This window comes from Onychomys torridus, chromosome 1 (genome assembly GCF_903995425.1).
Source record: "Onychomys torridus chromosome 1, mOncTor1.1, whole genome shotgun sequence".
Classification (NCBI taxonomy): Eukaryota; Metazoa; Chordata; class Mammalia; order Rodentia; family Cricetidae; genus Onychomys; species Onychomys torridus.
In genome coordinates, this window is record NC_050443.1 from 103,422,840 (window position 1) to 103,442,094 (window position 19,255).

Genomic DNA, 19,255 nt, shown 5'->3' on the forward strand with positions numbered 1-19,255 from the left:
GGACTGCAGCCTCACTGCAGCTGTACTGAGCTACCCCTTCCTAAAGCTCATGTTTTCGCCACCCTGTAGCCCTGAGTGATGCCCTGGACCACTTCCATGCAATCAGGTTTTCTCTCTATCCAGGAGAGCTTCTTTAGCTGAGACAACAACCTACAGGTTGGCACTGTATTTTTGCCTGCTTCAAACTTCAGAAAAAGAGAGTTCTGACAGTGCATAAAAAGTGGCCGTGACAGCTGGGTCTTTAATCCCAGCACTTGGGAGGCAGAGGCAGGCGGATCTTCGTGAGTTTGAGGCCAGCCTGGTCTACAGAGCGAGTTCCAGGACAGGCTCCAAAGCTACACAGAGAAACCCTGTCTCATAAAACCAAAATAAATAAATTAAAAAAGAAAGAAGTGCCAGCGATAGCGAACATCATCTTCCTTCACCAAACAAAGGTCAGCTGGCTGCAAGGGCAGGGCCTTTCCACTCCCATTCCATGGCAAGCTATCTAGCACTCCCTAGAGCTCCTCCACCACGAAGAAGGTGGGTGGTGGCAATGGAGCTGATGTCCCATCTTGGACAGCAAAGGGACAAAGGACAAGATTCAACAGTGCCATAAACGATGAGACTCAAGGTTTTGGAGGTGTCACAAAGGAGCTCAGCTAGGAAGCATGGGCAGGCCCAATGAGGTGACTGCCATCAACAACAATGCCACTCGTCATGTCTCCAGCACTGTGTGTCTGGCCAGGGGCCTCAGGCTTTCCCCACAGCTGAACTGTGGCAGGACACTCACCAGTGGGCCCAAGCTGGGTGGGTGCAGGGGTGCTGCGCAGCCGGAACTTCACCTGGCAAGAATTGACCACGATGCTGTCATTGGGGTTCAGGTTGCGCGCACTGACCACTCCTGGCATTGTGTAGTAACCCCTCATCAGCAGGTACTTGGTGTGTGAAGCCTGATGGGCCTTTACTTCCACACCCTGGCGCTTGGCCCCTGAACCTTCATCCAAGTCTTCCTCCTCGTCGTCATCATCCAAGCCTCCATCTTTCCCCAAGCTGCAGAAGAGAAGACAACTAGGTGGCTGGACTTAGATCAAGTCCACCTGCCACACAGCCATCTTTGCCTTCACTGAACAGCAATAATTAGCTGTCACGGACACCACTCACTCCAGGGGCCCTCTCCCCACCACCATGTGTCTCAACTTGAGACATTTTTTCTATGTCACCATCCAAACCTCCCATGAAGGCCCAGCTCAGCCCTGCCACAGTAAAGTGCCTGGGCCATTTCCTTCTCAGCAGCCTTCCTCTAGCCCTGGAAAGTACCAGCACGTAACTCACTGGACACTGCCCTGCCAATCCTAGTCACACATCTGACAGATGCGGGCCCAGCAAGATCCCGGAACACCAGCCCCCCTCTGCAGAAGTCCCACACACCCACTAGATACAAAGCAGCAAAAGTCATGTTTGCTAATGAAAAAAACCTGATGGGAGCTGGAAAGATGGCTCAGTCAGTAAAGTGTTTGCCATGCAAGCATGGGGACCTGAGCCTGGATCCCTACCACCCATACAAAAGGCTGGGATGGTAGCATGTCTGTAATCCGAGTGCTGCGGAGGTGGATCCCTAGAGCTCACAGGACAGACAGTCTAGCTGAGTTGAGAAGAAATTCGAGACTGTCTCAAAAAATGAGGAGAGTGGTAAAGGCTCCCAATTCAACCTCTGGCTCTGCACCTGCATTCACATGTGCACACGCCCACCCACGAGAACATGTACATAGACCATGTGCACACTCCCACGAGAACATGTACATAGACCATACACTCAGACCAGATGACTGAGTACCCTGTCAGTACTACAACAATGAGAGGAAATGACCACTCCTAGTGGCTCAAGAATCTGTGTGTCCCTAAACTGTGACCAGAGTCACATGCACATGCTGCTCTGGGCTCTGACCTCTTCATGACCTCACTCTCCACCATGGAGCTGTCCACCACCACAATCTGCTCTGGGATTCTGACATCCACAGAGAGGAGGCCCAGGGAGAAGAGGGCCAGAGCTGTCACACAGTATCCTCCAGGGCTATCCAAAGAAAATGCCACCAGGTCACTTGAAGGGTCACTGTTATCCAAGTCCTTGAAGGAAAAATGATCAGGCTGGTCCAGTGTGCTGGCGGCCCGGAGTATGTCATAGAACTGGAAGGATTCGGTGCAGATGGTGGTGGGAAATCGCCATGTGAAAAGCCTGTAGGCAAAGCAGAAAGAAGATGCTATTGAAGAGCTGCTGTTACAGCCTGTGCTGGCCTGCACCCTTGGGCCCCACCAAGCGCTCATGCCCACTGTGATGGAAAACAGTGCTACAGACTAGTGTTGTGGGGCATTTTTCCCCCACTCACCTTGTACATCCAAGGTGGGGCCAGTTCATCTATGCCAAAGGCCTGGCAACACCTCATGCCAACAGCTGGCAACCCAAGGAGGAGGAACCTCCTTTTGTGACCGTTGATAGGACACGCATGTCTAATCTCACTGTCTGCAGACGTAAGAGGCCAGTTCTCTGACAAAAGCCCAGAAAGCAGGGACCCAAGAATTGTACCCTACTTGCTGACCACACCCATGCCTTTTGCTGCTTCACCCTCCCCTGATGCAAAGGAGCCCAAGCTCCTCAGGGTGAGGACCTGGGAGAAGGAAGGGCCTAGAATGGGAAGAAGCCGAAAGGACTAGTGGTGGAATCATCTAATGTCCAAATGTCGCCCCCCCCCCCCTGACTTGAGGCTGGCATGACATGCCTGGATGAGGGGCTTCCCCAACCTGCAATCAGAGGCTGGTGGTACAGAGAGGTTCTGAGGGTACCCTGCCAAGCCCTACAAGGCACAAGTGGTGCAAAAGGGCCCTGAGCTGAATGGGGGAGGGATGAGGCTAGCCCATTAGGCAGGGGCATTGCTACCTGGATTGCTTACAAAACTTCAAACTACCTTTCCTTTACTTGCTTCACGGCAGCACTCCTACATAGGAGACAGGCAGAAAGAGAGCATCCTGGACCAAGCCCTCTGCTCTTGAGGACACTCACTTGTAGTATGACTGGGACAGCTGGTAGGACATGGGCACGAAGGGCACAGCACGGTTCTTCTTGGGACCCTGGGAATGGCTGACTCGGCGCCGGTTGACCAGGCTCCTCTTTTGGCATTCCATGAAGGCCCGCACTAGTACAGGCTCCCGGAACTCCCGGTAGAGACGGAAGATCTGTAATAGCACATTGCAGGGTGAGGTGCCTGGCCAGAAGGGGAGCCAGGCATAGCAGCATAGAAACTTCAAGAAGCCAGGAAACCTGGTTCAGCTGACCAGCCTGAATGTCTCCCAGAGGCTCTCAGGCTCTTGGATAGTACTGACCCTGGGATTTCCTAGTCACAGTGCACAGAGGCATGACAGTTAAGTGACAGGCTCTTGGATAGTACTGACCCTGGGATTTCCTAGTCACAGTGCACAGAGGCAGTTAAGTGACACTCCGAAGCCTTGCCGTGAGGTAGGAGTGAAACCAAGAGAGGAGAGTAACTTCACTGCCATGGGGCCAGGTGGCCATTGGGGTGTGGGTCACACAACCCTGATTTTTCTAGGCAATCTGTCTGACAGGTCTGGGTGTGCACAGTTAGAGCCCGGGGGAAACTGTATGGGGCAGAGAGAATGAGGCTGCAATGTTTTTCACATTTCCTCCCTACAGAAGTGGAGTAGAAGCTGCAGCCAGCACTGGGGCTTGGCTGGCTATGATTTCTGCTCTTGAGAACTTGCTGGGTCCATCACATCCTCCAAACACCTGCTGCTGTGTGCTGGATCAAGACAGTGGGGTTCATCCACTTGGATCCTGAGAGCCAAGGTTGCCACAGGAAAGTATCCCTGTAGCTGTCTGGCATGCCTGCAGTATCTGCCCATTCCTTCTGTCTTCTGAAAACCTAGACTGCAGGGGAACCTAAGGGGTACTGTATGACCCTTGGTCGTCACTGATGGCCCTTTAAGTCCTCAGTGCTGGCTCCTGAGAGCCACAGAAGCACCCTGCCTGCTCTGGGGGATGGTGGTCAGGTGGTCTTTCTTAGACACTTTCCATCTGAGCCTAGATGGAAGCGAAGTGGAAGAGCAGCTGGTGGCTGTTTACTTTCTTCTCTGGGGCTGAGGAAGCAAGCAGGATGCTGAGAGCTCACAGGCCTGGGCTCCCTGCTGAGCAGGAGACATATCTTTGGCTTTCTTTTTAAACAATTAGAACTGGTATGGCCATGGCTGAGATCTTGGGACTTCTACCTCACTGTATACTCTACTGTTCAGGCTTACATAGGGCTTCATGTTCTCCAGCTGCGGAATACTCATGAGGCCAAGGGACAGGTGTTACCAATAACCAGGCTCTCACTTGGAACCGTGCAGAAGGCCAAAGAGAGTTAGGGGCTGCCAGGAAACAAGTGAGTGTTGGCTGGCACTCTCAGATACGGGGTCCTAGGTGTCCTTTTGGAAAGAAACTGTACCAGGTGACTTAGAGCTGGAGAGATCTAATGACACTTAGGGATTTGCGGAGGCATGTCCACTGCCGCTCAATGCCTAGGGCCAAGGTAGTGCTCCAAGGGAAAATATCAAAAGCATCTTCCTGCCAGGCATGGTGGTGCATACTTTTCATCCTAGCACTTGAGAAACAGACCTTTGTGAATTCAAGGCTGGCCTATCTACACTGTGAGTTCTGGACTAGCCAGGGCTACATAGTGAGACTATCTCAAAAAAACAGGCCAGAGAGATGACATAGGTTAAGAGCATTGGCTGCTTTTCCAGAGGACCCAGGTTCAATTCCCAGCACCCACATGACAGCTAATAACTGTCTGCAAATCCAATTCCAGGGACAAGACTCACTCTTTTGGCCTCTGTGGGCAACACACTCCAGGTGTCTGCAGCCCCAGCAGGACACTCACTAGCACAAAGGGGGGCTGTGATGGCTGGTGTCATCAACTTTATGGGATCTAGAATCACCTGGCAGACCTCCAGGTATGCCCAGGAGGGATTATACTGATTACAATAATTGAGGTGGGAAGACTGCCCACTATGGGTGGCACCATTCCCTGGCTATGATCCTGCTGAAAAGTATCTGAGCAGCAAACTCAGCAAGCACCATTCCTGTTTTCTGACTGTAGATGCAATGTGCCTCAAGCTCTTGTTTCCTTGACATCTCTTAAGTTGCTCATTAGAATACTTTATCATAGCAACAGGGAAAGACCAGACAGTGGCTCAGGGTCTGAGTCAGAACCAGAGCCAGGGATGCCCAGGCTTACTGGGGCCCCAGCCCTCAGTAGCTTGGAATTGGCATGCTAGAGTGCTTGTACAGCATGTAGGAAGCCTTAGGTTTGATTATAGCAGCAATAAATACACAAGTCAAAACTAACAAGAATGAAAGGCACTCAAGGTCCCCGAGACCCACAGCTGAGAAGGGCAGAGTAAGCATCCACATAGCCCTGGTTCCCTAAGGCCCTCAGGGCCCTGTTGTGCTGAGGAGGCAGCACCCACCTGGAAGGACTGGCAAGAGTTGGACTGGCTGTTAGAGAGGGACAGTGTGCTCTGGATCAGGTTCTGTAGCACCAGGAAGTGGATGTCCTCCACACTGAAACACAGTAAGTACGGAGACTGCAGGAGGCTGCTGGCCCACAGCAACCGCCCGAGAGGGGAAGTGCACACATGAGAGATAGTTAAGACATTTCAATCCCACTTTAGTGCTGTGAATGCTGACGTAGTCACAAAACCAAAGTAAAAGGCAGTTCCTAGACTTACTAATTGTTCAAGTCTCGCAACAACATCAACAACAACAAACTGTTCCCAGCTAGATGTCCGCCAGGACTAGGAGGCCGAGATGGAAAAGCTGGCCCACAGAGCAGGTTTCAGGCCAGTGTGACAAACAGAGTAAGATACTGTCTCAACAAACAAAAGTATCTTACCAGCTAGTAAAAGTAAGCTTTTTCTTTCCCTGACTCTAAATGAGAAAAAGGATCACTTTGTACTACTTTATAGTCTAAAATCCAGATGAATATTTCTTTATAGGATGGAAAAAAAAAAAAAAAAACCCACAACATTTTCTGTTGGGTTGAGCTCACTTAAGAGCAGGTGGGTGACATCTGAGGTTAGGCCTTGGCCAACTTCCTCTGTAAAGGGCCAGACCCCATGGGCTCTAGTAAAACCACTCAGCATAGAAAGGAAACAGTACAGACAGCACATCAAATGAACATGGCTTGTGTTCTACAAAGTTCTTCACAAAAGCAGGTGGCAGGCTGGATTTGGCCCTAGGTTCCGTACCGAGGCTGTTGCTGAGAAAAGGAGCTTACCTATTAAGTTCATCCTCCTTCCTGACACGGTCCTTCTCATCTCCGATTGCCAACACTCGGTATCTGCAGAGGAGGCAGAAGAGTATGCGGTGGGGCAGGGTGGCCTTCCACTGAGCTGGCACTTGCTCACGGTGGATACTTGTTGCTGAAGGGCTGCACAAGCCGAACTCAGCACACACAGAAACCACACCAGGTTTCACCCATCAAACAAGTCCATACCTATGACTTGAGGATCAGGAGAGTCAGTGTCCTCTTACAAAGCATGGTTGGCACACATGGATAGGCAGGGACAGAGGGTGTAAAACTGTGGGCTCACTGTGAGCAGAAGACAAGCAAAGTGAGGAACGTGGAAAAGTACGCAAAGAAAGGTCTGTGTGTTTATGGGTGTGTGGTGCATCTGCTTATTTGTAGGTTGCAAGTGCACATATGTGTAAATGTATGTGTGTGGAGGTCAGAGGCTGACCTTGAGTATCTTCCTTAATCACTCTGCATTATTTATTGAGGCAGGGTCTCACAGGAGCCTGCAGCTTGCTGATCAGCTAGTCTAGCCAGCCAGCTTGCTCAGGGATCCCATCTCTGCCTCCTGTGCTGTGAGTATAGAAAGGCTGCCATGATCACCTGGCACTTATGTAGGTGCTGGAGGTCTGTCTGAACTCATGGAAACCAAACAGGAAGGTGCTATGAGGCTGAAGGCAGGAAGACGGATAGGCAGAGGGATGAAACTGATGGAAAGCTATGGTGAGGATGAGGAATGAGTTTTAGTGATTTATTGTGCTTACTGATCTTAACATACTACATATAATATTATGTATCTTATAAGTATATACCATTATCATCTGCCTACAGGAAATGAGTAAATTGGACTTGATGCTGCACACCTGTACTACAGTATCTGGAAGGATGAGGTGAGAGGGTATGAATTCAAGGCCAGCCTGGCTACATGTAAGACCCTGCCTCAAAATAAACAAACAAACACAAACCACCAATAACAAATTGAGGAGTTGGGGGTTTGCTCTGAGGTACAGCATTTGCCTTGTATGTATAAGGTCCTGGATTTAATCTTCAGTACTATGAAGATAAAAATAAATAAATCTTACAAATAAGCAAAGATCTTGATGGCAGAAGATCAGAACACTTCCTGTCTTTTCTGTGAATTTTATGCAATATCACTTTACATGAAATTGAAGTCAATATAAATTCATGGAACTAACTGTTAAAACCTCAGGTTTCACCAAGTCATTCCTTTGCTTTTCAGAAAAGTAAAGTAAAAAACCTCAACTCTGCAATGGTAAATTTTACCTAAAATTTATTGACAGAAAAAGCCCCTTTTCAGAAAATTCCACTTTCATCTTATGGGGAGGGCATGGGAGTCTCTTCCATCCTGCCCGGTCCACAGAGCACTTAAGGTCAAAGTCAATGTTATCGGCCACATCCGCCACTCACTTTTCCTCTAAGTGTTTAGAGCTCTGCTTTTACAAATTTAAAACTGTCTTCATCTAGGATTATAAGCAGCCTCTTGTTTGAATTCACATGTGTAGGAACATGAACCACAAGCATGGGCACAGACATTGAGATACCATCAAGAGTGAGCATAAACCGCACATCCATGCATGGAAATTATAGACAGAGCTTTACTGCCAAATAAAAACAAAATCCAAAAAACAGCTACAGCTGGGTGTGGTGACACATGCCCATAATCCTAAGTATCAAGAGGCTGAGGCAGGGGGAATGCTCAGACTTAGGGACTAGCCTGGACTACACACATCTGTCCCACCATATACAAAAAAGGGCAATTACCATGGAAGTCTCTAACAGTGGACACTATATTCACTACTAAATGAACCTTAGAGTATGATTCCCAAATGAAACACTGAGAGCCAAGGGTATCTCTCTGAGGATGGGGAGGAGTGTGTCTCCATGAGGATGGAGGAAGAGGGATCTGTATCTGGATACTGCTGTGGAAACAGGCCTGGTTCATGCCCCTTCAGATTTTCCAACTTCCCCAACTATTCTCATACTAGTATGTTCCTCCACACAAGTGGCGAGCCAAAAACTTAATCTCTGTTATGAGAGCCACTCAGCATAGACCCTGGCCCTGCTTTGTGACACTGGTCTGGGGACAGTGGCCTGTGCCTCCCTAGGACTGAAGCTGTGCAGGATGGATGCCGCTGTTCTGACACCTGGCTGTAGCCCTAAGGTAGGTCACTGGGACCTATAGCCACCCGCTTCCCTCTCCTTCCTTCCATCTTCTAGTTTCCGAATAAGGAAATGGACAAACTCAGCAGTAAGCACACACAACATAGAGCCTGGATTAGTCAGGTGGGCAGCAGGGCCTCAGTGGAAGAAGAAACATAGGTGCCAGGACGTGCAGGGCCTCAGGTCACCTGACATCAGGTGGTCCTCGGAGGGTCAATGCAAGGCCAAGTACAGCCAGGCAGGCACCATCCAGCTTGCTAATCTCTACTACCCACCTGCAGAGTGCAAGGCTCTGCCCATTCAGGACAAGACACCTACTTGGCAAAGAGCTCCTGCAGTGTGTTGGGGATCTCAAGATTAGGGTTCCTCAGGCCAGAGCTGAACTTTTCTTTCAGCTTCTCCACAAATTCCTTAAACTCCTTGGCACAAACCTGTAAGACAAGAGCTTAGATGTTACACCTTCCCATGGGATGGAGGCTGTGCAAGCACCAAGGACATTGTGAGCAAACTCCTCTGACAGCCATGCCCCACAAACACCCTATCCTGAGTCACCTGTCACTTGAGTGGTGAACTCTCACTGCTAGGCCAGGACTCTGGAGTCCATGGGGTCCAGTGGCACCGACAGCTCTCACTGGAGCCCACTTTCCCCAGGCTGAGGGCAGATGCAAACACGGCCTGCACTGTCCCCACCATGCACATGGACATGCTAGCTGCCAGGCACACGTTGCTCTATTACCTCTTTTCTCTTGGCTTGGTTTTCCCTGGCTGTCCTGTGTAAGCTGACTTCTCCAACTGCTCCAGGCCCTCCTGCTCACCTGTGGCCTGCCGCCTCATGCAGACCTATCCGAGAAGCCTCCACTCGGCCTCACATCTTCCCTAGAGCTCAGGCCCAGGGAAGCGAAAAGCTTGGGATGCATGCCATCACAGAAGACTGGCTTCCTCCCTGGGCCGGGTAGGCCTCAATCCCTGTCACACCTGGGCTGTCACTGTGCTCCAAGGGGTTGTACCCACCCCTCCCTTTTACTGTGTCCACTCGGCTGCCCAAGCTTCCCAGTTTCAGGCCAGAGTAGATACCTCTAAAAAGTTCATAGGGGCAGACATGCCTACTGACTGTTTAGTACCACTCTTTCTTATTAGTAGAGGTGTTCTGGTTTGATGTGGTGACTGGCCTCTTAGGATGAGCCAGTGTGCCAATCCATTCATGTCACCTCAGCCTCTGTATGAGGGTCTGCTGGGAGCTTCTGGAACTTTGTCCAGAGGTTCCATGTTCAAGATGGAGAGCTGAGCTCTGGTGATTACTCTAACTCAGTACTGACAGTGTGAGGCGGAATAGGATAAGCCTGGATACCCAGTGATCTAGCTCTCTATTCTTCCACAGTTTATATGACAGGCGAGGTCTTCAGCCTCACAAGGCTGGATTTGCTTGGTGTGTGCACTTCAGTATTCCTGGCCCTCTTAGACCCCTGTAGGCCCATGCCTTCCTCACCTGGGAAAAGCCTTGGCCCATGTGATGAAGGCCAGGGCATTCTCTACCTGTTCCAGGGGCAGACACACCCCTCTCCCTGGGCTTCCCTAGTAACAGGTCTGACATGGGTATAGCAGGGTCTAAAATGGCTGACAGCAGGTCAATACACTCTGAGCCAGGGCAGAAGTACTTGGGCCCGGGCAGCTACCTCCTTCCTATCAGATACCATCTGGCCCACCTGACCGTAAACCCACAGAGCAGCTTTCAAAAGTCTCTGCCTGCAATTTCTAAAGAGTTGCTTTGTTTTCTTAACAGGCCCCAAGCTCAACAGCATTTGAAAGCACCTAGTCATACATGGTCAACTTTAAAATGGATGCCTGGAGTCAGGGCCAATGGTTCTAGGCATGGACAATCTGACTATGTTTGTAGGGTCCTGAGGGCTAGCCAGTTCCTCAACACCTATCTTCAGAGTGCACTGGGCCCTGCCACTCCATGGGACTTACCTTTGGGTCTTCGTAGTTACCCTTTCGACTCATGAAATCTCCAACGAGTGCCTTATCCTGGTACACCTCTGCCAGGCAGACCCTGTGGGAAGGAAGGTCCAGTGCTGTTGAAGTTGCACCCTCCTCTGTTGGAATGCTGGGAGCTGATGGCCAGCTCGCTGAGAGTTATGATCTACCTAAGCACTGGTGGGACAATTAGCTTTGGGGAATGAGCACGCTGCAGTGAGCTGCATGCACCCAATGCAAGGCAGGCTGGTCAAGGTTCACATTTCCATCTTGACTTCTATCTTCCATGGGGAGACTGAGGACAATGCCATCCTCCCTCAGCCCTACCCCATATCACAGGGATTTGGATAGGACCAACAGAAGTGTGTGTGTGAATTTTAAACTACTGTACAGCACCATCTGCTATCAGAGTTCCTGGCCACAGCACTGCCGTCCCCCTGCCAGCCTGTCCATTTCTGTGAGGGCAGTGAAACCTGGCTTGCCCAAAGGGAAGCAAAGGAGAAACAAGCCTATCAAAGGCCCAGCCAGCTAGTCTGCCATCTCTGCTGTCAGGGAACAGAGAGGCCTGGGCTGAGATAGTTGTCCTTGGTTTTCATCACCCTATTGCTGGGTGAGCAAATGACCTCATCTCCAGGACACAGGAGGACAGGACCCCAGGCCTGCTGACTCTGGAACCCCTTTTTTTTCCTTTATTCCAGGGCATGCTGGGAGCAGAGAGCCCAAGCCTCAGACTTCCTTCCCTGACAACTCTCTACCACTTTGACACACCTCTTGACAGGTTCCCTCTTCTGAAGAGTCAGGACTAGGTGGGCATTTTTCCTTCAGAGAATTCTTTCAGGTAGGAAACAAGAACATTCTATAAATAAGCAGAAGTGGCTTCACATAAGGAAGGCCCTAGGCGTGCAATGTGGACGCGGCCTGGATGACTGCAGGTGACCAGCAGTGCACAATCACTGTGCCCTGGCCAACTTGAAACTGGAACACTACAGGACATTCTTCTCTCCCTGCCTCCCACCCTATCCAACTCTTGCACTGGTGGCATGTTGTGGGCACCTCCCAGCTCCACAGACTCTCTCTGGCCTTCCCTCCTTGGTCCCCTGTGGAGGAAGCTGTGGAAGGGCCTGAAGGCCTGTAAGGAGACAGTAGATCAGCCCTGAAGCCAAGAAGATGCTTTGTGATTCCTAAGTACCTGTTGTCTCTACAAGGCCTGGGCCTCACCCAGAAGGACTTGGGGACAACCAGTTCTGCCAAGGGGATACGGTGTTCTTTGGTCTGTGTTCTTTTCCCAAGAGTGAGCTCTGTGAAGTTCTTAGGACTGCTCTGATCACAGCAGTGCCAGTTAGTCCCTGCCCTCCACACATGGGGATATCAGGACAGATGCACAGTGAGCCTCACTCAGCGCCTGCTCCCAAAGGTGATCTGTAAGCTCATGTGCACAGTGCACAGATTCCAACACCTGGACAGCCACTGTACTTATCACACTCCATCTGGATGCCACACCCGAGTCTGAAGACGATGGGTAAAGGGGAGAAAAGGAGCTAAAAGTGCTGGAATAAGGGCTGGCACGATCCAGCTGCAAATGTGGCTTACTTGTAGTTCATAAAGGCCTGGGGATTCTTGACTATGTAGCGAGCTCTTCGTCCAACCGAGTGAGATGTCTTGTCCAAAGACTCTTCAAAGGTAGCATGTAAAATGTCCCGCACAACTTGCCAGGTGACAAATGGTCCTTTCACCTAGTCCAAACACAGAGTGACAGTTAGTACCTGCAGAGCTCATATTCAGGACAGCTAACAGAAAGGATTGGGAATGAGTGTGTCCTAGGAGCCTGTTTCCTCAGGGAGGCTCACAGCATTCAGCTCATGTTCGCCTACTTACACCAAGTGAGACCTGGGTACAGAAAAACAGGACAAGTCCTCAACATTGTATGGGATTGTGCTTTCTGGCATGCACTGTGGGAGGCCCCAGGATCAGGTAAGGTTAAGAGAATGGTAAATGTGCTTCGGGAGAGTTTTGCTTCTTTCTTTTGGTACTGAAATAGGGTCCTCTCTGGGCAGTCAGGGAACTCCTGACTCCTAGGATCAAAGGTGTGCATCACCTTGGGTAGAGAGAGAGTTGTGTTTTTTTGTTTTGTTTTTGTTTTTGTTTTTTTTTTTCCAGTTCTTGTCTTTTTATTTATTCATACAACTACTTGTTGAGAGAGAGTTTTAAAGACTGATACATTCTGTGTTCTCAGAGGCATTCTGTACTGTTTGCCTTATATCACATCATCTTCCAATACATATACTGGAAGAAACAGAATGAACTATGATAGCAAACTTGGAACACGTCAGAAAACAACACACAGGAAAGTGTTAAAGACAGGTGATTTTCCTAACAGTGCTAACAAGATGCCACCAAGTTCTAGAGAGGAGTGGGGGGCAGGTGATGGAGGAGGGGAGGCATTCCTGACCACCAGTGTTGTAATAAGGAGCCATGTGAGAAGCAGCAGACAGAGTTCAGGATGGTAATGGGCACCTCTCCATCTTCCTTAGGGAAAAACAGAGGTGAAATCAGGAAAGGGTGGGGTGCAAGCACTAGAGACAAATGGATCAGAACAGGGATAGAAAAAGCAACACGGGCCCTAACTGGCTTCTCCTGGTTGGTATGCTGGTGACCAGGATACAGATCAGCCCTTAAGAACCACTCTCTTTGTTGATATCACTTCCTGCAGTGGCCCTGACCCAATCGACATGGGGCTCATATCCTGTTGGCCGCTATCAAGAGCACGGGTTTGCTCATGCCTTGCTGCACTCCATGCCAGCAGGAAACACAGAGCCAGGGGTCATGAAGTGCTGTGGGAATGTGAAACACAGGAACTCTGGCTGGGCTGTAGAACCTGTCACCAATAGAAGCATGGAAGGGTTTGCTGACTGAAAACAAGGCAGGGAAGATACAGTGAGTGTGGAAGACAAAAGTGTAGGGCTACAGCCAGGAAATGCCAAGTGTCTTTGCCATAGGGGTACAACTACTCTAGGGCCCAGGGGTACCAAAACTACAGAGCCAAGGTGGAAATCAGGGATTCCTGGTACTGAACACACCAAGCCACTAGAAGCAGACAACACAGAAGGAAGGGGTGGGCAGCAGACAAGAGTGAAGTGGCTGGACCTGCTCCACTGCGGCCAGGGAGAAGTGCACACGCATCTAACTGAAGGCTGGGAGAATGTGCAGGCTGGCAGTGCAAGTACACAGGATTCTGGGAAATGCTTTTCTGGGCAGCTGCTGGGAGTGGGTAATAAGTCCAGAGCCATAGCTCTCACAACATAACAACGGGCTGCTCCCAGGGGCCTTGGGTAATGGCAAGTACCTTGGTATTGAGGACATTGCTGGCAATTCGGCAGAGCATTAGCAACCCATCCTCCTGCATGGACCAGGAGACACGTAGCCGGGTCATCATCCGGAGGGCATTCTGGTCAGCCTCATCTTGGTAGCGCAGCTTTTTGCTTTTGGCTTCCGGGTGCTCTCCTAGAAACACAAGGGGAGAGGAGAGGGACCTTCAGCAACTGGCTCGAGGCATCTTTTCTTCCAGAGGAAGGCCCCAACTGCACTGGAGAGAAGTGACCAAGCCTACCAGCTACTAGACAATGCCCAATTCCAAACAAGCAAACCACGAAGGGGAGTTCTTTTACCCATTTCTCTGGCTGAATGTTATGGGTTAGGCAGTATGAACATGGCCTTCACAGCCAGAGAAATGTGACAGTAGGCCTATGATCATGGACTCCACTGGTTTTTACCATCCCGAAGCAGCTAGCCTCATAGAAAAGATGTCTTTTGAAGACACAGCTAGAGCAGCAGCCTAGAGGGTTGGGTGTCCAATATATGGTACAGTTTCTTCCGTAGCCAGATCTATGGGTTCAGGAACCAAGGAGCAGAAGGGATAGTTCCACTCACTATCACTCTAGTCACCCACTAGGAAAGTTCGGTTCCTCTTCCTGGGACCGTAAGTTTTGGTCCCCAGAGTGGGGAGTGCTCCTTCCAGGAGCCAGAACAAACTTTCCACTCAATGGGAGGCTCATCCTTCCCCGTGGCCACTCTGGACTTCTGATGCCAACAAGCTAAGAAAGGAGTAACAGTGTTGGGAAGGGTGATTGATTGATCGAGATTACCAAGGGGAAAGTGGACTGCCTCTCCACAATGGAGGTAAAACAGATTATGACTGGAGTCTCAACCTGTGGGCCATAACCCCTTTGGTAAATCTCCTATATCCCAAAATATTTACATTATGATTCATAACAGTAGTAAAATTACAGCTAAATGAAGTAACAATGAAAATAATTTTATGGTTAGGGGTCACCCCAACGTGAGGTCGCACTAGGAAGGTTGAGAACCACAGCTTTAGGGCATCTCTTGGAGCTACCATGTTCTATGATTAAAGTCAATGGGAAACTACAACAGCCTAACCCAAGCAGCATGACAAAGGGCACAGACCCATCAGGAATGAAGGTACAGGTCACTCCTCCAGGAAGAGAAGCAAGGCTTGCTGGGGTGCTTGCTGAGGGTGGAGGAAATACAGAACCGGTAGTACAAGGAAGCTGGGCCCTCTGCCTGCTTGCTTTCATTTATCAAGTCCATTTCTTCTCCGGCATTAGAGCCTACTTCTTCGGGATTCCAGTGTATACTTACTGAAGATGAGCTGAGACATCCAGCCTCAGGGACTAAGCAACAACTGGATCCATTGGTAGACAGCCATTGTTGGACTAGCTGGACCACAGCCTATGAGCCATGCTAATAAATCCCTTTATACATTCATTCCATTCCTCTCATCATCTACCAATCTACAATTGCTCCACCGGGTTGCCAAGTCCTCTGAAGGTGCCTGATATAGATGTTTCCAGAACATGTTCAAAGAATAAGTGGGGTAACCAATAGCAGCCTCTGAGGCCCCAAGTATCTGTGTGCCTGTGACCTCAGGGTGCATGTAGATTCTTACACACTACAGGAATAGCAAGGCCTATGCTCTAGGACTGTCTTGAAGACCAAAAACAACAGTGTAAAAACTTGTCCTGGGGTCAGCAAGGTAAGGATGGCCCAGCTCGTAAAGCGGTCTGTCATCAGGTCTAACAACCTGTACCTTAGAACCCTATGTACATATATATAGGTAAGTGCAAAACTATTAAAAGAACAGCAACAAAGACACCTCCTGCAAAGCCCACCTTGAGGCTGACCTTGACTGCCACTGAGTGGAGAAGCCCGAGAGTGACAGTAAAGCATGCTTCTGGGTGTGTCCAGCATCTCTGCCTCCTGTCTGCCCGAAAGTGAGCTGCTACTCTCTACCACACGCCCCCTGCCATGAAGCTCTGTCTCATCAGCCCAGAAACAGACCATGGACCAAACCTCTCACACTATGAGTCAAATATATCCTTCCTCCCTGAAGTGGTTGGCACAGGTATTGCCATCAGTGATGACAAGCACAACAGCACAAGATACCTGCTATAGAACAAGGAGCAGCTGACAGCACCATCATACAGTCACACTGTGGGGCTGAGTTAGGATCCATATACACACCAAGCCACTGCATTTTCCCTTTGAGGAATACTGGTCTGTATCCTGCTCTTTCATGTATCTGTAACAGGCTAAGTTGAGGGCTATGTCACGTGATGGGATGTTTATTCTGAATGCCAGCAACACAAACCAATAAAGTAGGTTCCTGCTTAAGCACTTTTCTCTGAAGAATCTGCAACCATGGTTGATGTTAAAGCACGTGGCCTACTTAGGGAACAGTGCCCTCAAGCGCTCACTTCCATTAGAAGGACAGTTCAGATGAAAAACAAAACTAGGAAGCGTCAAGGAGGGCTGTGCTAGTTCTGAAGGAACAGCGCAGGTTTAAATGATTCCCAGCTTCCTCCTAACTACTCTGCAGCAGGACTGAGCTTGGCCACACGAGCAGAGGCAGACACTCAAAAGCAAACCAAGAGAGAAAGGGACTTCATTTAGACAACAAGAACCTTGCTAGAAAGATTTTCCAGGTAAGATGAAATCAGAAGGCTGATAAAGAGAAAGGCTGGCAAAGCACACAGCCAGAGAAAACTGGAGAAATGGTTCATCCTTAGACAGGCCATGGACACAGCAAGTCAGGGCTACAGACTGGGGAAATGGAGACTTTGCAGGATGAACCCAGGCACTGTGGGAGTAATACTGCCACGTGCCATGGACATACAATGATAAGGTCACGAACACGCCCAGGTACCTCTTCTTCTTCGCTTGATCTTTCTGATAGGCTCCTTCTTCAGCCGCTTCCGCTTCTGGCTCTTCCCACCACGCACTTTTCGGTTCCTGCCAGAGGTAGGTTCTCGGTCCAGTTCAAACTGTTCCTCCTTGTCAGCACAGAGCTCGGTATCAGCTCTCCCCTCTGACCAGAGTGGCAAACGGCCACTACCTAGAGATAATCAGAGGATACAACTGCTTGGCATAGCCCCTGTGTAGAGGCCACACAGGCCAGCAAAATCCACGGTGGTGGTAGCCTGAACTAGCCTCACAGTTGGTGCTGTTTAGTGTGGACGCTCAGCACACACACCTCCGGATCCAAGAGGCATTGGGCGCTTAGACAGGAACGTCTGGAGTCTTCCTGTGAGCCCATTCTCGGTGGTGTTGTTCTGAAAGGTAAGCACAGCACTGGAGTGAGCTGTGAACTTCCATGGGTCTCTCCACCATTCAGTTCCTGCACGTGCCCTCCCTCCTGGAGGCATTATGCCACCAGACTTTCTGTGTGTCTCTAAAAAGGAGCACCTAAACACGTGACAGTGTAAGCCAGAAACCAATGGGAAAGCAAACTCTAGGCCAGTGTCCCCTCTTAACACTAGCTTCATGAGCTCAGAAGTCCTGGGTGGCAAAGGGCCAGGAGGCAGGAGAATAGTGATGATGGCCCCAGGTGCAGGGTGCAGTGTCCCCAGCAGCCTACCTTCCTGCCTTTGTTGATGATGTAGCTGGTCCAGACCCAGTTGCGCTTCAGGTGTGCATAGAAGCTAGAATCCAGCCCAGCAGCTCCCAGCCCATCTCCAGGGACTAAGCCTTCATCCACAACTTCTCGGCTCCCCCTGAGATAAGGCAAAAGAAAAAAAGAGCCCTTCCTTGTAAGTTAAGAACCTGCATATCATGTGGGAGAACCCTGTGCGTATGTGTGATAGTGTTCCTTTTCCCAAGACAGTAAGGAGCAGGCAGAGAGAAAGAAAGTGCTTGGAGTGCTATAGGTTGGGAAGTTGTTAATTTTTCAGAAATCAAAAAATCTGATTTTCATGTGAGGTTGCCAGCTTCTAAATTCTGACATGCATGGGATTTCAGAAAAATTATGTTCAGAAACATGTCTAGGGCCAGACATTGTCCATGGCAACCAAATTGCTATCTCTGGCTTCCAGCCTAAGTTTTTAACCCAAGCTAGGGCCACAAAGGTGGGTGCCATGGCCTTCAGGGGGGTGGTACTCACGTGGTGTACTCCAGCATGGCACACTTGCGCTCCAGGTTGTGCTTATCCATGGCGCTCTCCTGCTCCTTCCGCAAGCTCCCTTCTGGGTCACTGCCCTGATCAGGGCAGATCTTCTGTGCACAGGGGCAACGCACCACACCTGGACAACCAAAGCAGGGCTCAGTGACATGTTTCCTGCCAGCTGCTGGCAGCCAGAGGGAGGGTGAGCTATGGGGAGAGAGCAGAGAGAAGGTGACAGCCACGGCAGGGACTCTGAAGGGATCTCTGCTGGTGCAGTCTGTTAAGGACTGGAGGCAAGGCCAGGTGGTGGTGGCAGCACATGCCTTTAATCCCAGCACTCGGGAGGCAGAGCCAAGTGGATCAGGCTCGAGTTCGAGTCTAGCCTGAGCTACCAAGTGAGTTCCAGGAAAGGCACAAAGCTACACAGAGAAACCCTGTCTCGAGAAAAAAAAAAAAAGGACTGGAGGTAAGTAGCAACCAGGGAAAGCCTCCTTCCTGGTAGGCTGTCATTCAGGCACTGGCTTGTGGCCAGTGAGTACAGCAAACTGGGAAGCTCAGGCTGCTTTTCTTGGCTAGAATGGCATCTAGGATACTGTGCTCAGCTTCACTCTACCCTACACATGTATACTGACAGCTTTGGTTTAGAAGTCAAGGAACAGAGGCTCAGGCAGACTGCAAAGACTTTGTACAGGGCTGTTGTCCATTTGAGTGGACATGTGGCACTTAGGTCATTCTTGTCATGTACGTATTAAAGGTGCCCACCAATGTATTTGTTAAAAATGCCCTCTCTGAAAGTAACCAAAGGACCATCATGGGGGTGAGCAATAAAGAAAACAAACAGGGTACAAGTGGGGAAATGGTAAAAACCGGGGGCTTTAACTAGGGCAAGGAAGGGGGATAAATATGGAAGGAGGGTGTAATAAAAGTTGTCTGAAAAAGTTATAAGGGCTGGGTGGCGGTGGTGGCGCATGCCTGTAATCCCAGCACTCGGGAGGCAGAGGCAGGCAGATCTCTGTGAGTTCGAGGCCAGCCTGGGCTACAGAGATAGTCCAGAACAGGCTCCAAAGCTACAGAGAAACCCTGTCTTGAAAACAACAACAACAACAACAAAAAGTTATAAGGAATTATCTAAGAATACCTACCATACATGTTAAGTCTCTATACATTTACATACAGTTGAAATGAAATTAATCCCTTCTGGGCTGACAATGCTCCTTCCAAGAGCTATAGACTATATAACAAAAATCCCAACACCAGGTATGAGAAACTCTCTTTTGAGGTGTTGGCCAGTGTTGGCCAAGAAACTACTAAAACATTTTTG

At 49.8% G+C, this 19,255-nt stretch overlaps 1 protein-coding gene across 1 annotated transcript in view; it reads right to left on the reverse strand.

The window, feature by feature from the left end:
* The window catches only part of Gtf3c1 (general transcription factor IIIC subunit 1), a 67,817-nt gene that overhangs the window by 5,140 nt on the left and 43,422 nt on the right, over positions 1–19,255 (reverse strand). Inside the window, exons 20-32 of the mRNA XM_036191732.1 lie at positions 17,935–18,073; positions 17,413–17,548; positions 17,029–17,107; positions 16,702–16,890; positions 13,822–13,979; positions 12,069–12,211; positions 10,473–10,554; positions 8,823–8,935; positions 6,309–6,371; positions 5,500–5,593; positions 3,038–3,210; positions 1,928–2,215; positions 773–1,032 (exon numbers count right to left, since the gene is read on the reverse strand). Coding sequence (XP_036047625.1) covers positions 773–1,032; positions 1,928–2,215; positions 3,038–3,210; positions 5,500–5,593; positions 6,309–6,371; positions 8,823–8,935; positions 10,473–10,554; positions 12,069–12,211; positions 13,822–13,979; positions 16,702–16,890; positions 17,029–17,107; positions 17,413–17,548; positions 17,935–18,073 — 1,917 coding nt within the window. The remainder of the gene's footprint in view (positions 1–772; positions 1,033–1,927; positions 2,216–3,037; positions 3,211–5,499; positions 5,594–6,308; positions 6,372–8,822; positions 8,936–10,472; positions 10,555–12,068; positions 12,212–13,821; positions 13,980–16,701; positions 16,891–17,028; positions 17,108–17,412; positions 17,549–17,934; positions 18,074–19,255) is intronic.